Source organism: Mesoplodon mirus (assembly GCF_964341445.2).
Source record: "Mesoplodon mirus genome assembly, chromosome: 4".
NCBI lineage: Eukaryota > Metazoa > Chordata > Mammalia > Artiodactyla > Ziphiidae > Mesoplodon > Mesoplodon mirus.
In genome coordinates this window covers 161144985-161158667 of record NC_138979.1, presented here as the reverse complement: position 1 = coordinate 161158667, position 13683 = coordinate 161144985, and the positions used below count along the sequence as shown (strand labels likewise).

The 13683-nt window shown below is 39.3% G+C and overlaps 1 protein-coding gene across 2 annotated transcripts in view; it reads left to right on the top strand.

Annotated features, from left to right (window-relative positions):
* The window catches only part of NEK9 (NIMA related kinase 9), a 36622-nt gene that overhangs the window by 1408 nt on the left and 21531 nt on the right, over nucleotides 1–13683 (top strand). For both annotated transcript variants that reach the window (XM_082617959.1, XM_082617960.1), the window contains exons 2-10: nucleotides 1160–1337; nucleotides 3048–3103; nucleotides 3647–3717; nucleotides 5353–5458; nucleotides 7323–7454; nucleotides 9251–9361; nucleotides 10419–10483; nucleotides 12761–12811; nucleotides 13263–13455. In XM_082617959.1, the coding sequence (XP_082474085.1) occupies nucleotides 1160–1337; nucleotides 3048–3103; nucleotides 3647–3717; nucleotides 5353–5458; nucleotides 7323–7454; nucleotides 9251–9361; nucleotides 10419–10483; nucleotides 12761–12811; nucleotides 13263–13455 (963 nt within the window). The remainder of the gene's footprint in view (nucleotides 1–1159; nucleotides 1338–3047; nucleotides 3104–3646; nucleotides 3718–5352; nucleotides 5459–7322; nucleotides 7455–9250; nucleotides 9362–10418; nucleotides 10484–12760; nucleotides 12812–13262; nucleotides 13456–13683) is intronic.

Sequence of the window (13683 nt, the reverse complement as noted above, 5' to 3'; positions counted from 1 at the left end):
AATATGAGAATGAGGAGATGAGCTTTGGTATTCCTATTTTATAGTTAAAGAAACTAAGATAGTATATTTAAGGACTTGCCCACTTAAATTAGAAGCAAATCCTGGGCTAGAATGGAGTTTCACATCTCCTTGTCCATGCCTTTCCATTATTATCATGTTGAACTTGATTACCAAGGTTGTTTTAAGTTTGATTGCACTTTCCCTAAAATTGCACAGTATTATCCATAACACCAAATGTTTATTACATCTGTGAATTTACAAGGGTTTAATTAGAAGCAGCCCTTTCCCTCAAGAAGCGTATATTTCATTGGGAAGACATGTTAATCTTGTTAGTAGTAAATAACATTTAAGTTGTATGTGTATATAAGGGGCAAAGAATGGACAAATATTTTAGTGTATGAGCTCTGAAATTTAAGGAAATGCACAGTGGAAGGTTCATTGATCTTCCCCCAAAGTTTCAAAGGCCTAACGAAGCCATTCTAAAGGATAGGGAGGGTTATTTAGGTGGAGATGCTCCTGAGCTGGGGAGCAGTATCTGTAAAGAATTAGAGATGTTATAAAATGGAGTGAATATTGGGATCCACAGGTAAGTCTTCATGAATAGAGGAAAACATGATAACATAAAAATGACAGTAGAAACAGAGTTGCAGAATGGGACAGGGTGAGGAAGGTGAACTCAGAGCCCTTAGACCTGGCTTATTCTTATCCAGAAAGGATAAATGAAAATCATTAGAGAAATCTAAATTTATAAAATTAGAGGCAATTTTAACATTTCTATTTTACAAGAAACTGTGGTCAGCCATAGGTAACCATTTTCCAGTTCTCTATTTCTCCAATACAATCCTCATCATGACTAGCAGTCTTTCATAATGTCCCTCAATAGAATCTTTTGAGACCTACCTCCATCCCATATTTTTTACCTGGAATTGACATCATGTAAATTAAGTGTAGAAACAATATAACAGCATCTTAATGCTTTCCCAGGCCTGCAGTAAATTATGATGCGTGGTTGTATGCAGAACCTTTCAAGTCTGTTCATGTTTAAAGGAAAAAAAGGATTCAGTCTAGGAAGTTTTCTTTCTAGGCTTACAGATCCGGGTGTGGATTCATTCTCTGCCAGGCGCGAGGAAAGCACGATAGCTCTATTACTGTGTTACAGGATGACTCACTGGTCGTGTGGAAGGAAGTTGATTTGACCCGACTGTCTGAGAAGGAACGTCGTGATGCCTTGAATGAGATTGTTATTCTGGCGCTGCTGCAGCATGACAACATTATTGCCTACTACAATCACTTCATGGACAACACCACCCTGCTGATTGAGCTGGAATATTGTAATGGTAAGGTAGAATTCAGTGGGACTTCCTCCAGTGAGACATTCTTGTGCTTATACTTACCTTAAGAGGGAGAGAAAAAGAAGATACACATACAAAGAATAAGAACTTTAAATGGATTTCTAGAGTTTAAGAGAAATGGTTCAGGCCCTGGAGAGTTTTGAAATGATCTACAAAATGAGGGGAGGGGTTTTTCCCCTGCATACTCAAATTCTCCTTTGTGATGATAATTCCATCTTCAAATTACTTGTTCAGTTGAATTTTACATTCATTTTTCAAGGTTTTTTCCTTATGAAATGACATTAATCAGGCATTAGAGACATAGCATGGTTTGACACTTGATATAATATATAATGAAATGGCTTGATATATAATGAAATCTTGTAGGTAATATTTATTTATATTGACTTCAGCTAAAGCCATCCTGTTGAAAAGTGGTCCAAAGATCATAGCTGACTGAAAATGAAAATGATTTCTTTGAACACTTTTGCTTGTAAAATAGCAGTATAGCCTGTTTGTTAAGAAAATAGACCCTGAACGCATATCCTAAGCTTCACTGCTTTTTAGCTCTGTATCTTGCATGAGCAACTTAACCTCTCTGTGCCTCAGCCTCCTTATCTTCAGTGAGCTTGATGATAAGCAATAGTTACTTCCTAGGGTTGTTGTATGAAATGAATATGTAAAGCTCCTAGCATAGTACTTGATAGGTAGCAAATTTTTGATAAATACTGTACAAGCTATTATCCTTATTACATAAGAGAACCCCCAAAGCCCTTTCTTGAGCTGCATGCTAAAGAGGTCCCAGCATATTCTTCACTTAACTCTCTTTAGAGAAAGCTCCTAGGCTTCTTTCTTCCTAGATTCTTGTGTACCATGATTGTTCCTGTGTTCAACCCTAAATGTATGAGATTATATTAGAAATTTTTGAAGTAGCAGAAGCCTCAAGTAGCTAACTTCCTTTGTGGTTAGGAGGAACTAGAACGAATGGTGTATTTATTGAAACTCTGAGTTACTAAATTGCAAGGGGAAAAAAAGTTGTGAAACTTAACCAGGACTACAGTGTAAGTTACAGCTGCAGGTAGGAAATAAAATGAACCATCATCATTTGCAGTCTGTATTACTTGATAATGAAAGGGAGAGGCAAATTCAGACTTACTCTGCAGGAAGGAGTTAGTAAAGGGAGTAATGATTGGAAACAATCTAGAGTCTACCCTAAATTTTGGGAAACTTTTTCAGCGTGAAGTGGAAAGAAAAAGAAGTTGATGATATACACCTGTATATACAAAACATCACATTACAGCTGTAACCCAAATGTTCTAATAGTCACACTGAGAGAGTTGTTACCAAAATATTGCAGATTCCTTTAAAAGGAGTTTTGGAAAAGAAAATCATCTGATTTTGAAGACTTAAAGTAATTTTATAAATTAGGGTACTATAGAAAGTGTCTTTACTCTCACCTTTTCTAAAAATGCTCTACTTCCCGTTTTCGTATTGAGTCTCTTCTGTTAGGGAGGGGAATCTCTGAAGAATATTTCAGGTATAGTCCTTGACAGATGGGAAGAGTTTTGTACCCATGTACCCAAGAGCTGAGAAGGAAGAAGGGGTATCTTTTAAGAGGAAGCAGAATCCTTCCTTCACTTACTGTGGCACTTGTTAAAACCCTAGGAGCGTTGATCTCTATTAAGCAATTCAAACCTGTTTCTTGTTTTATTGCAGGAGGGAACCTGTATGACAAAATCCTTCGTCAGAAGGACAAGTTGTTTGAGGAAGAGGTAATTCATATTTCTGTGGAAGGAAGCTAGAATTGTAATGTTGTGATTCTTGCATTCTAGTTATGTATTTACTCTTACAACAATGAAGAGTGTTTTTTTCCTTTTATTCAGACTCCTTCCAGGCTCTGATTGACATTCATGAGAAAGGAAACCTCTAACAAGGAAGCTGTCTATAGCTGCTTCCTAAATGGTTTACCTCCACATCATGATTCTCTATGACCTTTCTTTCCTGGTTCTGTTACTACATACTGGTATGCCCAGTTTTCTATACCTTTGCATTCTTCCTGGATTTCTTTCCACAAGTCTGCTTCATCATACTATATAACAATATTGGAACTATTTTATAATGATCTGCTTTTTTTTTTTTTTTTAAACCCCTACCACTTTTCTTTGCCTACTCAACCTACAAGCAAGAAATGTCAAGTCATGTTGAATCATAACCTCTGGTTGCAGCTTTGTTTTGTGTGTTCGAGTGTGTGTGTTTATTTATATGGTTTTTTTGGTTTGTTTCCAGTCCAAGTATAATTTATTTTTTCTCTGCAGATGGTGTTATGGTACCTATTTCAGATTGTTTCAGCAGTGAGCTGTATCCATAAAGCTGGAATCCTTCATAGGTAATGAGTGAAAGAATGTGGGATGTATTCCTTTCCACCAATCCAACCCTCACCTTGGGTACCTCCCATCAGCACTATTATTTTCTTGATTAAGCAGTCAAGGCTTTTCCGTTGATATAATTTAGGAAGGAAACAGTGAGTAATGAGGGGCATTATCTTCACTTCCTAAAGTTAAACTGTGATCTAGGAAGAATCTCCTCAATAGCTAAGTACTGCTCAGTCATCTCTTTAAGAAGTATTTTAGAGGTGAGTTCATTAATTCATCAGTAAAGCCTAGAAAGCCACTATAAAAGTGGTATTAGATTGGTTGGAACTCATAGTAAATGTTTTCTCTGAGCAATAAAATGGGCAATTGTTTTTAATTTTATAATTAAGTCTTTTAATTTAAGTAAAAAGGGCTTCCCTGGTGGCTCAGCAGTTAAGAATCCGCCTGCCAATGCTGGGGAGGTTCAAGCCATGGTCCGGGAAGATCCCACATGCCACGGAGCAGCTAAGCCCGTGTGCCACAACTACTGAGCCTGCACTCTAGAACCCGTGAGCCACAACTGCTGAGCCCACGTGCCACAACTACTGAAGCCCACGCACCTAGAGCCCGTGCTTCTCAACAAGAGAAGCCACCGCAATGAGAAGCTCGTGCACCGCAACAAAGAGTAGCCCCTGCTCACCACAACTAGAGAAAGCTCTCATGCAGCAACGAAGACAACGCAGCCAAAAATAAATAAATAAATAAACAATTTAAGTAAAAAGCTTATTCATTTTGTACAATTAATTATGCAGTTTTACCAGAGCTTTGGCCGGGGGAAACAGCTTTCTATTCACTTCTAGCTATAGGAGAGAACCATTATAAGAATATTTCCACGTCATTATACCCTGCTTAAGTGAGTCATGGACCATTGTTAGAGATTAATGTTAATACACTAGCATTTCCCTTTTTATTGGTTTGTCCATATATTTCTTGATAGCTGTCGAGTGGCTACAGTTGTCTATTGTTACTTTCTTTTCGACAATTACAAAGAACATTGTTCTGTTTTTTTCACATCTTTCAGTAAGGGAAGCCAGAGTATGGACTAGACACAGTTTATTTGTGTTACTTATGGTCAATTCATCTTTAGAAAGATAGACAGTGATTTTATTTAGGTGATCTACATAGCCTAATCATTTTGCTGCTGGGATGTGCTGTCTCTTCTGTTCTCTTGCCTTAACAAATTTGAAACTTTGGCACCAACCAAGTGTTAAAATTGCCTTGATAATCACTTATTTCAAGGCACAGGTGTTAATTGAAGAGGCAGTACATCTTATAGGAATTATGATTACCTAGGGCACCTTTTTTTTTTTCGTCTGACCCTCTCAACTTTTCCTAACAACTTCAGTGTTCTGGGGGACATGCCTGTGCTGCGAAACCATGGAGGATGAAGTTAATTCTCTGCCTCCACTCCCCCAAGTCCCCTCTCAATGTTAAAATGTATGAGAAAGTGATGGCCACTCTTTGGGATCCCGTAACAACCTGAGCAGTGGTAACACACTCTTTTTATTTTGTACTAATTTTGGGCGGGAAGGGGGATGAGATAAAATAGAGATAAATGAGATAAAATAGTTGAGTATATGGGTTTAATATACAGCATCTTTTTTTTTCAGAGATATAAAGACATTAAATATTTTTCTGACCAAAGCAAACCTGATAAAACTTGGAGATTATGGCCTAGCAAAGAAACTTAATTCTGAGTATTCCATGGCTGAGACGGTAAGTTATCCTTGACTTGGTTGGTTTTGTTTTGTTTTTTGGTTTTTGGTGGTGCTCTGTGGCATGTGGGATCTTAAGCAAAGTCCTAATCACTGGACCGCCAGGGAATTCCCCCCGACGTAGTTTTTTTTTCTTTTCCTTTCCTGCACTGTGAGATATAACTGTACCCCCTGAATTTTGCACACTTTTCTCAATATTTTTACAAGTTCTCCTTACTTACAAAGCAAGCCTTCAGGAGTCTTTTTCCTGGACCCACTAACAGTTATTTACATGCTCAGGTGTTTTTTCAAGCGCCATTGTCCACATAACAGCTCTGACATCATTGGCCTTTCCAGCACTGACTAGAGACTTTTCTAAGAGCAATAAAATACTTTACCATTTTTTCCAGACTAGGATCTTTAGTAGATTTCACTTTATCTCTCATTTAATGTTTGTTCTTAGGGTGTTAGACATCTCTTGTGTTTCCTTTGAGTTTTTTCTGGTTCAGAAACCCTATATTACAAATAAAGGCTGATGCCCAGAGAACAATCTCATCTTTAATATGGTACACAGTCTGAACTGCAGAGCTCCCTTCTAACCTGATCCTATGAAAGACCATTTGTAAAGAGTAGGCATAAGCTGATCTTTAAAGACAGTGATCTGATCCTTTTAGGACTTATAAAACCCAATTATTACTCTTCTGGTTTCACAATGCTTTGTCTTTAAAAGAACTTGAAAATGTAAACTAATAAAATTAATTTTGTCCTGATGATTATTTTTGATAATGTTGAGATGTGCCTGCAAGCAATCTAGAAACATCCAAGGATACTGATAGCCAAGGTTGGGAGTCAGCTTCAGGGACTCAGTTTGCTTGTATGAGGGTGCCATATTGAGTTTCTGAGGAAGTAGTCATATTGTTGCATGGATTTTTCTCATCAAGAGTAATCCGATAAAGCCAAGATTTAACTTTTTTAACCCAGTTAAATGCAAAGAAGGAACGATATGAAAATTTATAAATGCCAGGTAAGCCATCTGAAAAACTGCCTTGCTGATGAAAGATGGCTGTCAGTTTTACTAGAATTTCCAGGGTACTCATTGTCTCTCATCTTGGGAGAGGCATGACCTCCATTCGGGGCATTTTTTTCCTTCCACCACATTCTTGAACTCAGAAGATCTTTTTAAATTTGGAAGAAATTCACTAGCTGTGTTAGAATTGCAGATGTTAAATTGAGCCGTTTACAAAGCTTCACTACTATGCGTTTCAGTTAGAACTTTTAACGTGTTTATTCAGTTACCATCTCCCCACTACCAGTTTTTTTTTCCATTAGTGAACTTTTACCAAGTATGCTTTTTTTTGTTTGTTTGTTACGCGGGCCTCTCACTGTTGTGGCCTCTCCCCTTGCGGAGCACAGGCTCCGGACGCATAGGCTCAGCGGCCATGGCTCACGGGCCCAGCCGCTCCGCGGCATGTGGGATCTTCCCGGACCGGGGCACGAACCCGTGTCCCCTGCATCGGCAGGCGGACTCTCAACCACTGCGCCACCAGGGAAGCCCAAGTATGCTTTTTACGAAGTCTGTGAAGTCTTCAGTGGGTCTTGAATGCCTGAATCCTCTGTGATCCAGGAATCACAGAGCTTTTCTGTCTCCCAGATTACCATATGTCTTTACCACAGAGATTGTCACTTTATAATTGGCCCAAGAGATCTGATAGGAATAAGATTTCTCCTCATAGTGGCATCATCTCATAAAAACCATTTTGGGCTATGCTGATGAATGTTTTGTGATTGTTGTCACTAGGTCTAGGAAATTTAATTCAGTTGTTGAAATATTAATATAGTTACCTCAGAAAAGAAGTTATTCTTTGATTGCTTTCTTTGTTGTTCAGCTTGTGGGAACTCCATATTACATGTCTCCAGAGCTCTGCCAAGGAGTTAAATACAATTTCAAGTCTGATATCTGGGCAGTGGGCTGTGTCATTTTTGAACTGCTTACGCTAAAGAGAACGTTTGATGCTACAGTAAGTTGATATATTATCCCTGCATTGTCCTTGCAAATGGTACAGCTTGGTTGAGAGAATCAACTTTATCCCTGAGCTTCTGATTTCATGAACAGAAATCAGCTGTAGGAAAAATAACCAGTATTCAGGCACTGGCTTAGTAGTGTATTACTAAAATTCTATAGACAAGATTTATTTCCAACTTGAATTCCCCACTGAAATAATCATAATCAAGTAGTTTGAGCACGGTCCTTGAATCTGTTGACTATAATTTTAAAACTGGCTCTAGGATCGACTGTGTGATGCAGCAATTTAGATAAGCCATTTCATTTCTTAGGCTTCAGCTACATCGTTTTATAAAAGCTAAGGCAAGTTACATAATACTCATTAAAGTGTTTTGATCTTTTTTATGAAAAATTACACCCTGACTCTTACTAAAGATTGCTACTGTTTTATAAACAACAAATCCCTTTAAGTCTCTTTTCTTTTCTTCTTAAGCCCAGTATAAAGCAGTGCTTCTCAAACTTTAATATACATAGGAAATCACCTGGGCATCTTGTTAAAATGCAGACTCTATTTTAGTGTGTCTGGAGCTGGGCCTGATATTCTGCATTTCTGACAAACCCCCAGATGATGCTGATGCTACTAGTCCATGGGTCACAATTTGAGTAGCAGAAGTGGATTCACATCCAATATCCTCTACAAACCAGATGTGAGAACTTAGGCAAATCACTTCATCTCTTTAATCCTCTATTTCATTAGCTATAACAAGGGAAAAATACATATTCCTCTCATAGAGATGCTCTGCTAATGTATATGAAAATGCAAATGTAAGATAATGCAGAATTCTTTGGCCTTTTATGAGACCTGTTTATTTTTCTAAGTGCTGAAGTTTATTCTGATCTATCATCTAATTCTCTTAAATAACATAGTGGAAAGAAAATGAGTTTTGGGTCAGATAGACTTTGGTTGAAGTTATGGCTCCATTTTTTACTATCCGTGTAGTCTTGGGCAAGTTACTTTACGTCTCTGAATTGGTAATGATAACCTTGCATGCTGTTTGCAAGGGTTAAAAAACATTTTATGTGCAACTTATGTTTCTATTGGTCTCAGTAAAGGTGGTGGTAGCACTGTTGTAATAATTTCTTATCATTATGAACTTATTATTCATTGCCTTGTCTGTTACAGCAGAGTATCACCTGTATAACCATTATTCGGATATATAAATTAGGAGGCAAATTAGTTGGCAAAGGACATACTTAAAGCCAAGAAGCATAGCTAACCTTGCTTTCCTTTTTCTTAGGATTCAGTTGAAGGGTCAGATTATAATATATTCTGAGTATTATTCTATTGGTCACATAGTCATACCTCCATGTTGGCCAGTTGGCTTCATTCTCTGACAGCAGTAGTGCATCCCTAACCATTTCTTTTTTTTTTTTTTTTTTTTTTTTTGCGGTACGCGGGCCTCTCACTGTCGTGGCCTCTCCCGTTGTGGAGCACAGGCTCCGGACGCGCAGGCTCAGCGGCCATGGCTCACGGGCCCAGCCGCTCCACGGCATGTGGGATCTTCCCGGACCGGGGCACGAACCCGTGTCCCCTGCATCGGCAGGCAGACTCTCAACCACTGCACCACCAGGGAAGCCCCCCTATCCATTTCTTGCTGATATATACCAACAGTTGTAAAAATAAGTCAGACCTAATTCAGAACTATTGCCATTTCTTTATATGATAGTCACAGACATCTCAAAGCCCCTACTAGTAGATTATAGTGTCATCTTTATATAACCAAGGACAATACAATAATCATTTTCTCATAGAACCCACTCAACTTGTGTGTGAAGATTGTACAAGGAATCCGGGCCATGGAAGTTGATTCTAGCCAGTACTCTTTGGAACTGATCCAAATGGTCCATGCATGCCTTGACCAGGTAAGCGTGACTTAACATATTGATTTCAGTTCAGTGCTTTCCCTTCCAGCCTCAGTGTCTGGAGTATGGCATAGATGAACCAGCACAAAACCACATCCACTTCCCCAGGGTAGGATGTATTTGTGGCTGTATCCGGGAGAATAGGCATTGGCAATTCATGATAGTTGTGTGCTTCAGCCAACAAATTCTTCCTTTACTAATTTGCGAAATGAATTTACCATCTAAATTGTGCTCCATTTTTTATGATCAAGATTAATTTTTTTAAATTGATTTTATAAAATAATAGAGGTAATTTAGAATTCCTAATGTGCAGAATGTATACAGTTCTAAATGTCACAGTTGCCTTGCAGTGCAGCTCTAGGTCAGCATTATTCAAAGGTGGTCCAGGAACCACAGGCATTAGAATCGCCAGGGGATGGAGGAGTTTTACAAGAAGAAAATGAAGATTCCTGGGCCCCACCCCAGACTGACTGGATCAGAATCTCTGTGGATAAAGCCCAGAAATCTTTACTTGTAACAGGCACTCCAGGAGATTCTTATGTACTATATATACTGAAATTTGAGAACCACTGCCCTAACAGTTAAAACAAGTGAGGAAGGTGCACTCTCATTCACATATAAGTGTTGATGATAGTGAGCATGAAGCATAGAATGTGACATAAGAAATAGGTTTTTTGAAACAGAAGGATGGTATATAGTGATCTTTGAATAACAAACCTACAGCCTTCTAAGAGGAAGTAAAATACGTCTTTAGATCCCATTTTGCCCATTCCATTTATTTATTTAAATATTTATTTATTTATTTTGGCTGCACCAGGTCTTTGTTGTGACGTACAGGATCTTCATTATGCCATGTGGACTTCTTAGTTGGGGCACATGTATTCTTAGTTGGGGCATGCACACTTCTTAGTTGCAGCATGCATGCAGGATCTAGTTCCCCAACCAGGGATCAAACCCGGTCCCCTGCATTGGGAGCATGGAGCCTTACGCACTGGACCACCAGGAAGTCCCTTGCGCGTTCCCTTTAAGTTAAAACTAACCCACTGATACTTTTTAGGACCCTGAGCAGAGACCCACTGCAGATGAACTTCTGGATCGCCCCCTTCTCAGGAAACGCAGAAGGTAAAGAGCAAAGGAGTTGCTTCATTTTCTTTCTGTCGATGGCCGGCTGACTGTTAGAAGCCTGACCAGAGTACTACAAAGAGAGGGTGGTGTCTCCTGACTTTGCCACTCTGCTGCTGTTTTCTTCCAACATCTCTGCTTTCATTGCTTGATGTAGTTCCTGACTTTCACCTCCTTAACCTGTGCTACTTACTTTGTTCTAAACTGATACTGATGAGACCCTGGAGCCCTTCACTCCTCCCCATCTTCTGTGAGTTCTAATCTAGAGTTTGGGCACTAGAGTGTAGTAACTAAGAGAGGAGGGCTCTGGACTCAGACATCCTTATGTTTGTATCTGAGTTGTGTCATTATCTTTGTCAAGTTATTTAACATCTCTGTCCCTTAGTTTTCTCTATAAAGTGAGGTAGGGTGAGGATTAAAGGAGGTAATGCATATAAAGTGCTCAGCCCAGGGCCTGGCACATGGTGCTCAACAATTGTTGGATAGTAGTGTGGATTTGGACCAGGCCTTTGCTTTTTAGTGCATTTGTTTAGATGGTAGATGGCAATTGGAGGGGTCCTCTTCAGATACCTTTTGCCCATTTCCTGTAGTCGAGGTTGATTGATTCATGACAGGTTATTTCCTGAGGTTTATTTTGTGTTAAAGGTCTCTAGAGGTAGGAAGAAGGTCCTTTATCCCTCACTTTTTGTAGGAGGCTCCAAACCCTAACTCAGAGGAAGAGGTGTTGTTCGTCCTTCTTAAACGCTCTAGTCTCTATTTCATCCTGTTATACTATTTTTGCCTAACAACCCTTCTTCCTCCTCTACCAGTTCTTTGTTTTTGAATCTTCCCAATATTCAAACATGTACTGTGCTCTGTTTCAAGTGTTGCCCTTAGATGCGTTAAGTGTATACCTAATTCCATAATCTCTGCTGTTTGGTCAGTAACCTTTATTCTGTTGTATTAAATTAATCTTTTTCTGGTTCTCCAGTTGATCTCCAGCCAGTGTTTTAGTGCGTAGAATGATGTATAATACTCCAGATGCAGCACTGTAACCTTCCATTTATGTTCTATTCGTATTCAGGCAATATCACCCTTTAGGGCTGGTTAAGCATATTCTTATTCTTTATCTGGCTTATTTTCCAACAATATAATCACTGTTTAAATCTCTTATTTAAATATTTCCATTGCTAATGCAATTTTTATTGAGAGAGTTGGAGATTTACATGTAGTACTTTGTTAGAACTTTGTTCTTTGATGGAAAAACAGAAGACAAAGAGCTTTCCAGATAAAGCACAGACACAGGGAATTGTGGAAGTATTCAGGAAGCACTAAGAAGTTCTAGACCTGGCGTTCTCAATAGCAACACCTCAGGAACTTTAAAGAAAATGCTGGTTCTTAAGCACCACCCCAGGTCTTCAGCTATAATTGATTTAGGCAGAATGAGAACCCTGAGTTAGAACATGGGAGTGGATACAGGGAAGGAAGGCTGGAAAGGTAGGCAGAGAATGTTGAATGCCAGATGAAGGCATCTGTGCTTTATTCAAGGAATAGTACGGAAGTGTTGGTTATTTATGAGAGGGCGGTTCATGTGATGAGAGATGCGCCTTAGGAAGAGTTATGTAGCAGTACTAATATCAGTGTTAAATCAGTATAGGACCGATTAAAGTGGATTGAAGCTGTGGTGAGACCAATCAGGTGCTACCACAGCCCAGTTGGGAAGTAGAGCTGCCCAGAACCAAGGTGGTGAGACTGGGAAGGAGACGTGAGTAAAAGGGCATTGTATAAGTAGAATCTATAAAACTTGAATATTGAAGAAAGGAAGACAGCTGAGTCCAGAATCACTGAAGTTTTAAACCTAGTTCACTGGGAGAATAGAGGGTGCCAGTTACAGAATTAGGAGAGTCAGAAAGAAAAGCTGTATTGGAGAAAGACAATGAGCTGAGCTTTAGAGATGTTGAGTTTAGGGAGTCAGTGGGCAGACTAAAGGAAGATGTCAGCAGGTTCCTGAAACGAGCATCAGAGGTTCTCAAGGCTCTCTGGTCTGGCCTGGAACATTCCTCAGAGACAGAAAGCAAATGGCCCCAGACTGCTGGCCCCCTTGTATTTAATGAATTGTCTAATGCTAGGCCTATAGAACTGTTTCAGTTGTATCGAAGTACTTTCCTAAAAGTATTGTAACATTGTGGGAGGCATATGGTTTATAGAAGATTAAGTCTGTTGAAGGTTTTAAAGAGACACGAGTGCAATATGGGAACCTATTATTTCTCTCATGTATCTTTGCTTTTCTTTTGGTAGAGAGATGGAGGAAAAAGTCACACTGCTTAATGCACCTACAAAGAGACCAAGGTAATGCTCAAGAGACTCTTGAAAAGTAATATATCTTAAATTACCACCAGGGGGTCTTTCTTTCTTGGGTCTGGACATTGTTTGATCCCAGTAAGAAGCCTTTGGCATCCTTTCAGAAGCCAACATCTGCTTAAATGTCAAATAGTCATTTCAGAGAAAAAGCTATAATTTTACCCTCATGCTAAAGTGGACATCATTATCGTGATGAATGTTGAAAAGTTGAAAACTGTAGGTGTTATGGATCAGACTGCTATCTGATCTGGCTGAGCTGTGATGAAGCCTTAAGGCAGGAATTGCAAAGCCTGCTATGATAGAGGGTTGAAATAAGTTGTCGAGAAAGAACATACTTTCTCATACCGTAATTGGCAGTTCTCAGGAAAAAGACTGGAAGCATTTTTCTTTGATATAATTTTTATGTTAAATGTTCCTTTGTTCTGGGGGTTGTCGTCAGGTCCAGCACTGTGACTGAAGCACCCATTGCTGTGGTAACATCCCGAACCAGTGAAGTCTATGTTTGGGGTGGTGGGAAATCCACTCCCCAGAAACTGGATGTCATCAAGAGTGGCTGTAGTGCCCGGCAGGTGTGTGCAGGGAATACCCACTTTGCTGTGGTCACAGTGGAGAAGGAACTATACACCTGGGTGGTAAGTGAAAGCTACGTACTTTAGAACAGTGATGTGCGCCTCATTGTTTACTGGGGCCCAGGCTGTCTAAGAATTTTGTTGCTTGAACATGTGCTGCAGAAGTGGCAGCATGGGATGATGGAATGTAAGCTCTTTAGAGAGTAGGGATTTTGTCTGTTTAGTTCACTGATGTATCCCCAATGCCTGGTACATGTTAGGTCGCTTATAAATGTTTTTTGAATGAATGAA